We start from the raw sequence: 12,899 nt of genomic DNA, 5'->3' as shown, positions 1-12,899 counted from the left end.
TTGTAATGTTATAGTTAATAATTAAGTTTATCATCTGAGAAACATGATAAAGAGAGTTATATAACATTATCTAACATATATAACATTTTTCAAGCTATTTCTTAAAGGCTATGTACACCTTTGAACACAAAATTATTATTATTTTTTTAATAAATCAATGTTTTAAAGCAATTTTAAAATTCACTTTAATTTGAAAAACAAAACAAAAAACTTTTTAAGATACAGCTTCTATGTATCCTATATACATAGAAGCTGTATCGTTCCGTCAAAGCCGATTTCGTCAGATCAGCTCAATTGGTGGCCTGGTTTAACTGGTTATCTGATACAGGACGAGAATGCTCGTCCTGTGCGCGCGATCGAGAGCCGGGCAACGGCTGTAATACACAGCCACGGCCCCGCTCTGACAGCGGAGAGGAGAGAAACATCTTCTCTCCGCCGTTAACCCCTTGAATGATGTGATCAAAGCTGATCGCGGCATTCAAGGAGAGGGGACTGCACTTTGATTGCGTCACAGAAAATAACTGTGACGCGATCAAAGCCCATAACTCATATGGCCAGACAGCCCAGGGTCCATTGAAGGACCTAAGGGCTGTCTGAACATATTTCCTGTTGTTAGGGCATACTGAGGTATGCCCTAACAACTGCCTGTCCCAAAACATGAAATAATATAGACATATTTGGTATCGCAACGACCGTAACAACCTGTACAACAAACGTATAACATTATTTATGATGATCGGTGTATGGTATAAAAAAAAAAATATTAAAACTGCTGTGGAACTGCTTTTTTTCTTTATAGAAAATAAACGATAATGTATTTGTACCAAAAAATGTTACGTACATAAAGTACAACTCAACCCGCAAAAAACAAAGTCTCAAACAACTACGTCGTACAAAAGATAAAAGAGATATGAGCGTCGGGATGCAAAGAGGAAAATGAAAAAAATTGTTCTGCCTCAAGGCCAAAATTGGTTGTGTCCTTAAGGGGTTAAAGCTGATCCTGTGTGTCTCTGACACGCAGGATCCTGCTAATAAGGATCACATCTAAGTACATCAACATAGATGTGATGGTTATTAGCTGGATCCTGTGTGTCAGAGACTCACAGAACCAGGTTTTAGCCGGGATGTCAGTCCAGGTGACCTGACAGAATGATACAGCATCTATGTATACAGGATACATAGAATCTGTATCTTAAAAGGTAAAAAAAAACATTCGCTTACAAAGGTGTACGTAGCCTTTAATGGCTACATTTACAGTCACAATTGATAAAACTATTCATACAGATGGTAGTCTTGGATTCTTTTTTGTCCTTCCCAATCCTAGCTCTGTGAGCCTTTTTGTATCCCAAAGTGTGAGAATCTTTATTCATCTTCAGAAACAATAATAATTTTTTTTTTAAAAAAGAATATCTGCAGCAAGCTCTGATTTGTGTGCTGAATTTTTTTGTTAAAAGTGAACAGGGTTTTGGAAACCCAGTTAACTTATATTGTACTGTAAATTGCTTCGTGGATTTTCCTATTCTTGAAAGAAATTTAACTAAAGCCCTGTGGGCCCTAGAGTAGAATTTTGATCTTCTGCCAATATACAAGGTGCTTCAAAACTCTCCACACAAGCTGTCACTTTATTCACACAACATGCTCTACATGGTTGAAATTCCTTGAATCAGAGGCGTAGCTAGGTTCTCCAGCACCCAGGGCAAAGATTCAGTTTGGCGCCCCCCCCCCCCAACTTATTTCCCGACATCTCCTTCCCCCTCGCCGCGTTTGTTTTCTCTACCAATCGATGTGTCATTTCTTTTCCACATTTCTTTTTATGTAACGCGAGCATAAAAACATTTGTAAATTTTACAAGCAATATAGTTCTCTACACAACACCAGAATAGTGCTCAGTAAATAAATACAGCCCCAGAACCAAGCTCATTACATATATACAGCACCAGCACAAATACAGCTTTAGTGCAACCCCTGCTGTACAGGTTTGTATGGCGTAAAACTACAGCTCCCAGCATGGCCCGAACAATGGTAAGGATATGCTGGGAGATGCTGTTTTACAAAAAATAAATCCTATCATAATCATACCACCCATCATCTCGCTGCAGATCATACAGTGACTACATTACTGATTAGAGGCAGAATAAGCATTTACATTAAGTGACTCACCGGTGACGTCTCAGATTCTAGTTCTTTTTCTCCATCCGGTCCAGACCTCTATGATGACTTCTCCCGGTCACAGACCATTTCTGCAGTTTGCCGCTCAGATGTCTTCAGCTTCTCACTTTTCCAACATTTCTACACCTATAAATAAAGATAAAGTTCTCATTATACCACACACTACGCCCCTAAATATAATAGCACCATACACTGCACCTCTAATTATAATAGCACCATACACCGTGTCCCACACACACACTGCGCCCCCTGTAGATAGTGTCTGCCATAGAGCCCCCTGTAGATAGTGCCCCCATAGAGCCCCATGTAGATAGAGCCCCCATATAGCCCACCCCTGTATATAGTGTCCCACAAATAACTCCCCCTATAGTGCTGTACAGATAGCCCACCCCTGTATATAGCCCCCCTGTAGATATAGCCCACCCCTGTATATAGTGCTCCACATATAGTCCACCCCTGTATATAGTGTTTCACAGATAGCCCACGCCTGTATATAGCGCCCCTGTACATATAGTCCACCCCTGTATATAGTGCTCCACTATATAGTCCACCCCTGTATATAGTGCTCCACAGATAGCCCACTCTTGTATATACTATATATAGGGGTGGGCTATCTGTGGAGCACTATATACAGGGGTGGACTACATGTACAGGGTGGCTATATACAAGGGTGGGCTTTCTGTGGAGCACTATAGGGGGAGCTATTTGTGGGATACTATATACAGAGGTGGGCTATATCTACAGGGGGACTATATACAGGGGTGGGCTATATCTACAGGGGGGCTATATACAGGGGTGGGCGATCTATGGAGCACTATATACAAGGGTGGGCTATATCTACAGGGGGGCTATATACTATATAGCCCCCCTGTAGATATAGCCCACCCCCCTATATAGTGCTCCATAGATCACCCACCCCTGTATATAGCCCCCCTGTAGCTACAGCCCACCCCTGTATATGGTGCTCCATAGATAGCCCACCACAGTATGTAGCCCCCCCCTGTAGATAGACACCACCCCCCGTAGATAAAGCCCCCCGCATGTAGATAAAGTCCCCCCCGTAGATAAAGGCCCCCCCCCCCGTGTAGACAAAGTCCCCCCTCCGTAGATAAAGTCCCCCCTGTAGATACAGCCACACACTTTTTTTATTACAATTCAAAAAAAAAACAACAATTCAAACTCACCTTAATCCCGGCCAGCAGCAATGGAGACCTGCTCTCTTCTGTGCAGGTCTCCTGGGGGTTGAATGAAGCGTCTATGAAAGGCGCTGATTGGCAGGGCAGGATGACTTTCCCTGTCAATCAGCGCCTTTCATCGACGGAAGCTTCACTGGTACAAAAGGTACCAGTAGCTTCACTGGTGCAAAGGCACTGAATAGCTGGGCACAGAACGTGCCCGGTCATTCATTGCTTCTAATTGTACCTGTGTCCTATAGACACAGGTACAATTATAGTGCAGGAGGAGGTGGCGCTGGCGCCCCCCCTCTAAGTTGCGCCCGGGGCAGATGCCCCGCCTGCTCCCCCCCCCCCATAGCTACGCCTCTGCCTTGAATATATATGTAGATGCATCTCCTATCCATGGAGAACTCACCTTAATACATCTAGAGTGAAGTTAAAGCCACACATCACAGTCAAATCAAGTTTTTAGGCCGTAATTTTGCAAAAATCTTGGCAAAAAAATTAAAATTGACTACGACGTGTGAACACAGTCCTGTGTGCTTTTCACATTTTAAAAGTTTTCCTTTACGTGGTTCAGGTTTCTTATCTTTTATTGGTACACCATGGCCATCAAGTGCTCCCACAACTAACTTCTATCATTTAAAATATTGTACAGATTTTCAAGAGATCTACAACCGTGCCTATAATGACACTATCGAAGGAGAAGGTGATCAGTTTCTGTACTGTGGGATTTCCTCCAACTATATTTGTGCAAAATTCTGAACAAAAACACAAGGAGATATCAAGAAAAACCTGGCAAGAGATATCTGGGAGCTCACAACTGCAAATGTATGCAAGTCAATCACATGAAGGTATTACACCAGGACGGGACTCTGCAGTGGACACACAGGAGTCGTATTGCCCTCAGAAGAATATTACCAGTTCAACCACCTCAGTTCATTACGGTGAAGTTTTTGACAGGACAAGTAAAAACCTCCAAAACACCATCCCAAATTCTTGCAGCAACGTTTCTTATGACCCTAAAGGAGTCTTCAAGATAAATACTAATCAACCTTTTGTAGACTATGACGGTGATGTGTCCAATGCTTTTATTGATAGTCCCTTAAAATTTGATCTGTTCTCCTCATTATGTCGTGAAGAATCAAATACCGTTCTCAACACCGTCCCATCAATAGGATTAATAGCAAGTGTTACCGTAAGAGATGACTGGGGTTTCACTGCACAGATGGAACCAACAGCGGAACATCCACCTGTTTTATCAGACTTACACTTTGATGGTTTTACAAGTAACAAGATGGAGGAACAAAACCTGCAGCATACTTTATTAGGACATTGTGGTAGCTCGTACATCTTACAGGCTCCGGCAAAAAATTCTACAACAGATACTTTGGACAGAAGAATTGTATACAAAAAGCAGTGCATTTTGTAAATGTTCCAGAAACTTGTAAAGATTGTGGTCCCAGAAAGAGAAGCTACCCTTAAATAACTACTTCGTTTAAAGAACATTTAACATAATAGATATGATGATGTTTTTGCACTCATATAATCATAACAGAGTAATCTATGCAAAGAAATTAAACTTAGTGGATAACTTGAAGTATATAGAAGTTGTGTGACCCTGATAATTTTTGATAACTAAATAAATGAAAAGCTGAATTAAAAAAGTAACCAGCCAAAATTGGAGACATATACTTTGTTCATGAGAAAGAAGTAGTGGTACTTCCCAAATATACAGACAACTTAAAGTATAGGCAGAAACATATATCCAGATCACAGGGCCCCATATCTCAAATCATAGTAGTTCCAAGTGCCTAGAAAAGTGTGTTACTTTGGGGGCACTCTATCTGTAAGGCTCCACTGCAAAACTTAATGAAATAAAAGCCCACGCACACATTTTAATAACCCGTCACTTTAGCACTGACGTCCCACAGTTCCCTGGCGATCTCTGTTTACATTGGATGAAGCTGTGACGTGCTGTGCTGGCATGTGACCACTCTAGCCAATCACTAGCTGCAGTGGTCATGTGCCATACTTGTTGAAATAGCTTCTGCAACCAGTGATTGACTAGAGCGGTCACATGCTGGTACAGCACGCCACAGTTTTAGCCAATATCAATAGAGACCTGTCAAGGGACTGTGGACAGGCAGCACTGGATCGGCAGAGGATTAAAAGTTGAGTATAGTGATTATGTTTTGTCATATGCAAGTAAATAGATACAGTAGATAAGACATTGTTGCATATGGGTTGCAGCAAATAATTAGCTTTGGTCCACTGTCATTTTGCTCTCCTCCTCCTGTCTCCTGGAGTCTTATTGTTGAACAGTACAGTATAACAGTACTACAGGTACTAACAATATACTAGTAATTGTTTTGCAGAGTAAAACTTTTTTACACGGGCTAATAATCAGGCAAACAAGAACTCATACGAACGCTCATTCCCGATCATTGGCCCATATAAACATGGCAACGACCAGCTGACCAGTGAGGAAACACTTGCTGCTATTATCGATCGACCCTCGTTACTGGGCAGAAAATCTACCTGTGTAATAATCCCTCAGGGTATGTTCACACGGCCAAATTTCAGACGTAAACGAGGCGTATTATGCCTCGTTTTACGTCTGAAAATAGGGCTACAATACGTCGGCAAACATCTGCCCATTCATTTGAATGGGTTTGCCGACGTACTGTGCAGACGACCTGTTATTTACGCATCGTCGTTTGACAGCTGTCAAACGACGATGCGTAAATATACAGCCTCGGCAAAAGAAGTGCAGGACACTTCTTTGGACGTTTTTGGAGCTGTTTTCTCATAGACTCCAATGAAAACAGCTCCAAAAACGGACGTAAAAAACGCAGCGAAAACGGCGTGAAAACGCCGCGAAAACGGCGTGAAAACGCTGCGAAAAATGCGAGTTGGTCAAAAAACTACTGAAAAGCAGGGTCTGTTTTCCCTTGAAAACAGCTCTGGATTTTCAGACGTTTTTGTTGACTACGTGTGAACATACCCTCAGGCTGCAGAGGCTGCTTTCCATATGCTGAGCTGTCACAGCTGTAGGAGTGTGTGTATGTCTCCCTTCTATTTTGGTTTAGTCCTTCTAGCTGATTTGAATCTCACATGCATACTCCTCCCCTATAAGTATGTAACATTTAGTTTATACCTCTATGTGACCAGTATTTCTGTTAGTATACAGTTAAGGATATATTCACACTGGGCGGATTAGCTGCGGATTTTCCGCTACAGATTTTATTGCGGAAAATCTGCAGCGTATTACAGTAGCAGCAAAGTGGATGAGATTTTGTTAACGCAATCATGGGCCAAAATATATTAGACTGAAATTTGTAATGTCAACCGATACCCACCCTCCAGTGATTTATCCAGTTTCCAAATCATAGGTGATAGATATATATATCTGAGAGAAAAGATGACACAAGAGACCATGCTTGTATGCTCAAAATCCTTCTCTGCGGTTTGTTGATCCAAACAAGTATATAAGTATAATGACAGGAAAGGTGTAGGCTTTGGTTTCAGCCAATCATGTACAATATGATAATGACTCTGATTCAGCCAATGAGAATATTTCAATGCATTATAATAATTCTTCACTCTCCAAGGTTCCTACAAGTTAATTCGTCTCTACTTCTTATCTCACTAGAGAATGGACTGTAGATAAGATTAAATCATTTAAACAGAGCGCTTCTCCAGGGCTGAATCCCCTCCCCCATAGTAAACAATGTCATTGTCCATTCCACTGAGGCTATTTGATCTGCTCCTTACAAGAGTAATAAAACATTCAATTCAAGAACACAACATAGAATTGCTTCAAGACATCTGCTGACATTTACTTTTTACTTATTAATCTCAAGATGGCTCCTTCAGGCCAAAAGATGGATTCCAATTATCCAAAATGGACAGCTACCATACAAGATGGAGTCCATGCAAAATGTTATCTTTTAAACATATTCTAATCACTTTCACAGATTTGAACAAATGTCATCCACATGCTGCAAAAAAAGAGCTGAGAAAACGTGCATAATGTGACCTGCGGTGCGGTTTCTTAATCCGCAGCATATAAATTTATATCTATATTTACCCCCATCACGTTGTCATGATGATTGCTCCTTGTTCCCCTGGCTGCCTGGGAAGACGTTTCATCCCATGTAACTGCTGCAGGCAATCACAGGCTGTAGCGGTCACATAGGCTGCAGCATCATCACAGGAGGCTGGGCTGAGACTAGTATTGGCTTTTTTTCTGTTATATTTTCTTCAACGGCGATTCCAGACGAAAATCTGCACCACAATTTGGAGCTGTTTTTTGGATGGAATATCCTGCGTATTCTAAGTCAGTGACGCTGTATACTTTACGTAGCATATCCGAACTGTAGATTTTATATAGGAAAAACTATACGACCTATGTATGTAAGATTTCGTGAACATATAAGATCATTAATCACATGTGAGGGATGCCCTAGGTTGATACAACACATGCAGGAGAAACATGAAAATAACGCTCGATGTATGCGATTTGTGGGCATTGTTCACATTAAGCCATCGGCGTTAGGAGGAGACAGACACAAATCTCTATTGCAAAGAGAGGCAGAGATAATTTCTCAGACAGGTGCGCTAGGACCGCTCGGTCTCAATGATCGGAACGATCTGAGTCCGTTCTTAACATGAACCTTATTGTTTTTAGATAATTTAATACTGAAATATTGACATTTCAAGATTAGAATGTATCAGTTGCATGAATCATCAAAGTATACTGTGCATTTTCCTGTCTTTTTTAACTTTTGTTATGTAACAATGTGCACTAATTTGTAAATAAAAGGGCAGGTGAAGGAAGTGACGCCAGGGCCTTGAGAAAGCGTGTACGCACGTGAAACGGCCGTAGGCAATTCCACATCCTGACCGAGATCTTTTTGTAATAAAGAAATTGTTTGCCAGCTTCGGTGAGTGCCTCGATCATTCTTCTACAAATATATCCAGCCGATTGTGCTACTCTTTAGATGAGCAACTCCGTGGCAATTTACCTGCAATTATCCAAATAGAAAGTAAGCCATACTTTTATACTCCCATTCCGATTGTGCAGTTTTGGCAGTGCCAGCCTCCTTCCTTCTTCCCATTGATTGCATATCCGAACTGTGTTAACATAAACTAAGCGTGAGTACGGATAACGTACATTGCATAGCAGCCATGCTGCCAAATTGCACCTCTGCTCCTATTCACTTGAATAGGAGCAGAGCTGCAGTACTGCAGCTCGGAAACCATACCTCACAACTTTCAAGAATCACAAAGAGAGACAACCGATTTTTTACTTTTAAGCCCCTATATAGTGCCACAATGTCCATGTAGATAGTGCCACACCCCCATGAAGATAGCGCCAGCCCCCCCCCCCCCTTTAGATAGCGCCATTGGGACTCCCTCTAGGAGCGGAATCCCCTGCCAGAGCATAGGCCTGGGATTCCGCTCCTACAGGGAAGCCCTGATGTCACTGTCCATATATGGACAGTGACATCAGTGGCTACTCCTTGAACAGAATCCCCGTTGCCGACTCTGGCCAGGGATTCTGCTCCAGGAGGAGCCACTAACGTCAATCTCCATATATGGATAGTAACCTCAGTAACCTCTAAGAGCGAAATCCACGGCCAGATCATCGGCAATGGGGATTCCGCACAAGGAGTAGCCACTAATTCTGAAGCAGGGAACCATCAGCTCCCTGCTTCAGAATTAGTTAGCGGAGGAGCAGAGGGAGCTTCACCGCTCGCCAAGGACTCCGCTGGCACAGCGCTACTGTAAGCGCTGTGCTCGGGGAAGCCCTTGACGGTACTGTTCATATATGAACAGTGACGTCAGTGGCCACTCCTTGAGCGGAATCCCCGTTGCCGACTCCAAGAGTAGTCACTGACGTCACTGCCCACATAAGGACAGTAACATCAAGGGCTTCTCCGAGCACAGCGCTTACAGTAGCTCCCTCTGCTCCTTCGCTCTGAACTGATTCTGAAGCAGGGAGCTGATGCTTCCCTGCTTCAGAATTAGTTTGACAGCAGGACATACCCCCCAGCCACCCGGGACAACGCCCGGAATCTGGGACTGTCCCGCTGAATCCGAGACGGTTTGGAGGTATGCAGAAACTATTCCATGATTGGAGGTATCTGCTTCCGGCATGGACGTCCGGTGGCCGGAGGAAGCCAGAGCGGTTTAACAATGCGGGGTACGTTGTTGGACCCCCACAGATCATATACTGATGACCTATCCGGTGGATAGGTCATCGGCTGTCCGGTAGTGGACAACGCCTTTAAAACTAGCTGCAAAAAGTCTTCCTTACAGCTGGTGAGAAAAAAGAATTAGCAGGAAGTGCCTGCCCCCTCTTATATTGGCCCCATAGAAGTCACATTTCCCACCAAAATGAATTTGGTCAAATAAATAAAAAAATAAACATTTTAAAAAGCACATCAGAAGTCAAAGTAATTAAACAGTGTACTCATCCACCATGTGGGTATGTGGTCCAGGTCAAACATATGAGTCCCTGCAAATTGGATGATGGAGTCAGCAAACCCACGGGAGGTTGTCGTTCAAATGCTCCTAATTCCAGCGATGTGAAGATGACAAGGCCGGGTCCTCTGTGCGGCACAGGTAATACCTCAGCAGTGTGCTTACAATAAGCTCCAGATGGAACATATGTGACAAAAAGCCATGAGCCCAGGTAACTCAGCGAGAGCCAAAGTGAATCCAGCCGTGTGACAACAGGACACACACTGACGCGTTTTGTCAATATGTGGCTTCTTCAGAGCATGTTTGACAAGGTAGATATTGGGCAGTAACTTAAAGCGTGCCTCCAATTACATTGCCTAAAAATCTATACCTATATTATGCAGATCGTTACTTCCTAGCCCGAGATCCAGCCATAATACATGTTAGACAGTAAATGTAAAATCTTCTCTTGCTGCATATTGAAATGGGCGGGTACTTCCTGATTGTAACATCAGCTAAGGGAATAGAAGCCAGAGTTGTGCCTTATATCCCAGGATGCTTTGCTTTTAACTTGTGCACGAGCAAATTAGGTCAGCTAATCAGGTCACAGAATCTCGTACTGAAATCTCTCCCCAGCATTCAGTATCTATATACAGACAGGTTCTGCAAGGCAAGACTAAAGACAGACAAGTGCTGCAATCACTGGATCCATGCATCATGCTAATATTATTAGCAATGTGTGTGTGTGTGTGTGTGTGTGTGCGTGCGTGCGTGCGTGCGTGCGTGCGTGCGTGCGTGCACACACACACACACACTTTCTCGCCTCAGCCGTTTTTCAGATTTTCACTTTAGTTTTTTCATCCCACATTCCAAAAGCCATAACTTTTCTATTTTTCCATCAATATTGTCATATGAGGGCTTGTTTTTTGCAGTTGTAAATTTTCAAGGCACCATTTATTGTACCATATAATGTAGTGGGAAACTGGAATAAAAATATTTGTGTGGTAAAAACAGTGATTCCTCAATTTTTGAGTGGTTTTATCTTTACGGCCTTCACTGTGCGGTAAAAATGGTGCATTAACTTCATTTTGCGGGTCAATACTATTACAGCGATACCAAATTTGTAACTTTTTTTCATGTTTTACTACTTTTACAAGGAAAAAGCTGATTGTTATAAATAAAATTAGAGTTTTGTCACTACATTTTGATAGGCATAACTTTTTTATTTTTCCGTCGATTGAGCGGTGCGAGTGCTTATTGTTTGTGGAGTGAGATGTAGTTTCTATTGATACATTATAGGGTACATAAGATTATTTGATCACGTTTTATTCAATTTTTTTGTGGGAGATGAAGTGACCAAAGAACAGCGATTCTGGCGTTTTTATTTTTGTTTTTTTACGGCGTTCACCATGCGGACTAAATTTTTATGTAATTTTTATGTAATAAAAAAGTTTTACTCTTTTTTACTTGTCCCCCTAGGGGCGAACCAGTGAAAGTTAGATCGGTTGTACGATATACTGCAATACTAGTGTATTGCGGTATATCGTGATACTGACAGTCTCCTATGAAGCCCTGCCTCCGCCCCCGTTTCTAGTCCTTTAAATGCCGCGGTCGCTATCTACTGCGGGATTTAACAGGTTAAATTAGTGGGATCACGCTGAAGTGATGGCTATAACACCCAGTCGATATGCTTGTTCTTTGGAGAGGGCTCAGCCTGTGAGCCCACTCCATGTTACCCCATCCCACATTCCCCCCATATATATGGCAGATGTTGGAAAGGGGATATATATATATTATAATATAAATACATAGCAGCAGCAGCCCATTATTATCAGGATGGGAAGGACCACAGTGTTTGGACCTTCCCAGCCTAATAATACCAGTGTGTGGCCGCCCCAGTGCCCGACCATCACTTCAGATGGTCAGATACTGGATTGTACCCGACTCTTCACGGTACCCTGGAGGTGGTGGGTGCCGGGGTAATAATGGGGGGTTAGTGTTAGCATTCTCACCGGCTAACACTAAGCCCTGTCTTAGTAATGGACGCTGTCACTCAGACAGTGGCCATTGCTAAGGCAGTGGTAATAAAGTTAAAAAACAACACAGACACATAGAAAAAATAACCCTCGTTAACCATTTTATAAAAAAAAAAAAACGTTATCGAAGAAGTCCTTAAATCCGAAATAGACCAACAACCGAACCTGTAAAAAAACACAAATAAAACATTTGTAATAAAAAAAGGATGGAATATCGTAGAAGATTACGCTAATCCATCCTGGGGGATCCCATAAAAAAAACGTATACCACACGGTATACGTTTTTTAACATGAGAGGCTATGGGTGACGGATGCCACTGTATGGCATTGATCACAGGTATACGTTAAACGTATGCCTATGTGAGCTACCGACATCATTGTCCATATAAGGACAGTGATGTCAGGGGCTTCCACAGAGTCGGAATACTCAGGCAGTGTGCTAGTAGAGACTGCCCCAGCACTCCGGCACTGAGAAAGCTTCTGGTGTCAGGAGTAGAGCAGAAGTCCCAGGCAGAGCCCAGGACTCCGGCTCTGGGGTTGCCCCTGACATCACTGTCTATATATAGACAGTGATGTCAGGAGGAGAGAAGGAGTCCCAGGCAGAGAGCTAGAAGCGGCTCTGTTTCGGAACTCCGGCTCTGGGTTTTGCCCCAGACATCACTGTCTATATATGGACAGTGATGTTGGAGGCGTCAACAGAGCCAGTGTACTGGAGCTAAGCCTCTACTTGCGCTCTGCCCGGGACTTCAGCTCTAATCTGGACATCACTGTCTATTTATGGATAGTGATGTTAGAGGCTTCTACAGAGAGAGAGTAGCAGAGCAGAGTCTCTATGGACTTCAGCTCTGCTCCGGACATCACTATCCATATATGAACAGTGATGTCAGGAGCAGTGCTGTGAGTAGGGCCTAGAGTGAGGAGGCTCGGGAGCCCGCCCGTCAAAGTGGCGCCTCCCCCTCAGCCTCTGTTCTGCATAGGATCTGCAGGCAGCTGCTGAAGTTGCTGGCTACGGATTCCAACTGACAACGAGCGGGGACTGCAGAAGTAG

At 43.0% G+C, this 12,899-nt stretch overlaps 1 protein-coding gene and 1 long non-coding RNA gene across 2 annotated transcripts in view; one reads left to right on the top strand and one right to left on the bottom strand.

Moving 5' to 3' along the window:
* The window catches only part of IL22RA1 (interleukin 22 receptor subunit alpha 1), a 33,263-nt gene extending 28,447 nt beyond the window's left edge, over nucleotides 1-4,816 (top strand). Inside the window, exon 7 of the mRNA XM_075850510.1 lies at nucleotides 4,003-4,816. Coding sequence (XP_075706625.1) covers nucleotides 4,003-4,776 — 774 coding nt within the window. The 3' untranslated portion in view covers nucleotides 4,777-4,816. The remainder of the gene's footprint in view (nucleotides 1-4,002) is intronic.
* The window catches only part of LOC142741117 (uncharacterized), a 57,651-nt gene extending 47,368 nt beyond the window's left edge, over nucleotides 1-10,283 (bottom strand). Inside the window, exon 1 of the long non-coding RNA XR_012881003.1 lies at nucleotides 10,207-10,283. This is a non-coding gene — a long non-coding RNA (uncharacterized LOC142741117). The remainder of the gene's footprint in view (nucleotides 1-10,206) is intronic.
* Between the last annotated feature and the right edge of the window lie 2,616 nt (nucleotides 10,284-12,899).

The sequence above is a fragment of the Rhinoderma darwinii genome, chromosome 2, assembly GCF_050947455.1.
Source record: "Rhinoderma darwinii isolate aRhiDar2 chromosome 2, aRhiDar2.hap1, whole genome shotgun sequence".
In the NCBI taxonomy this organism is placed as follows: Eukaryota; Metazoa; Chordata; class Amphibia; order Anura; family Rhinodermatidae; genus Rhinoderma; species Rhinoderma darwinii.
The sequence above is the reverse complement of the archived record's forward strand: the minus strand, read 5'-3'. Positions and strand labels throughout refer to the sequence as shown.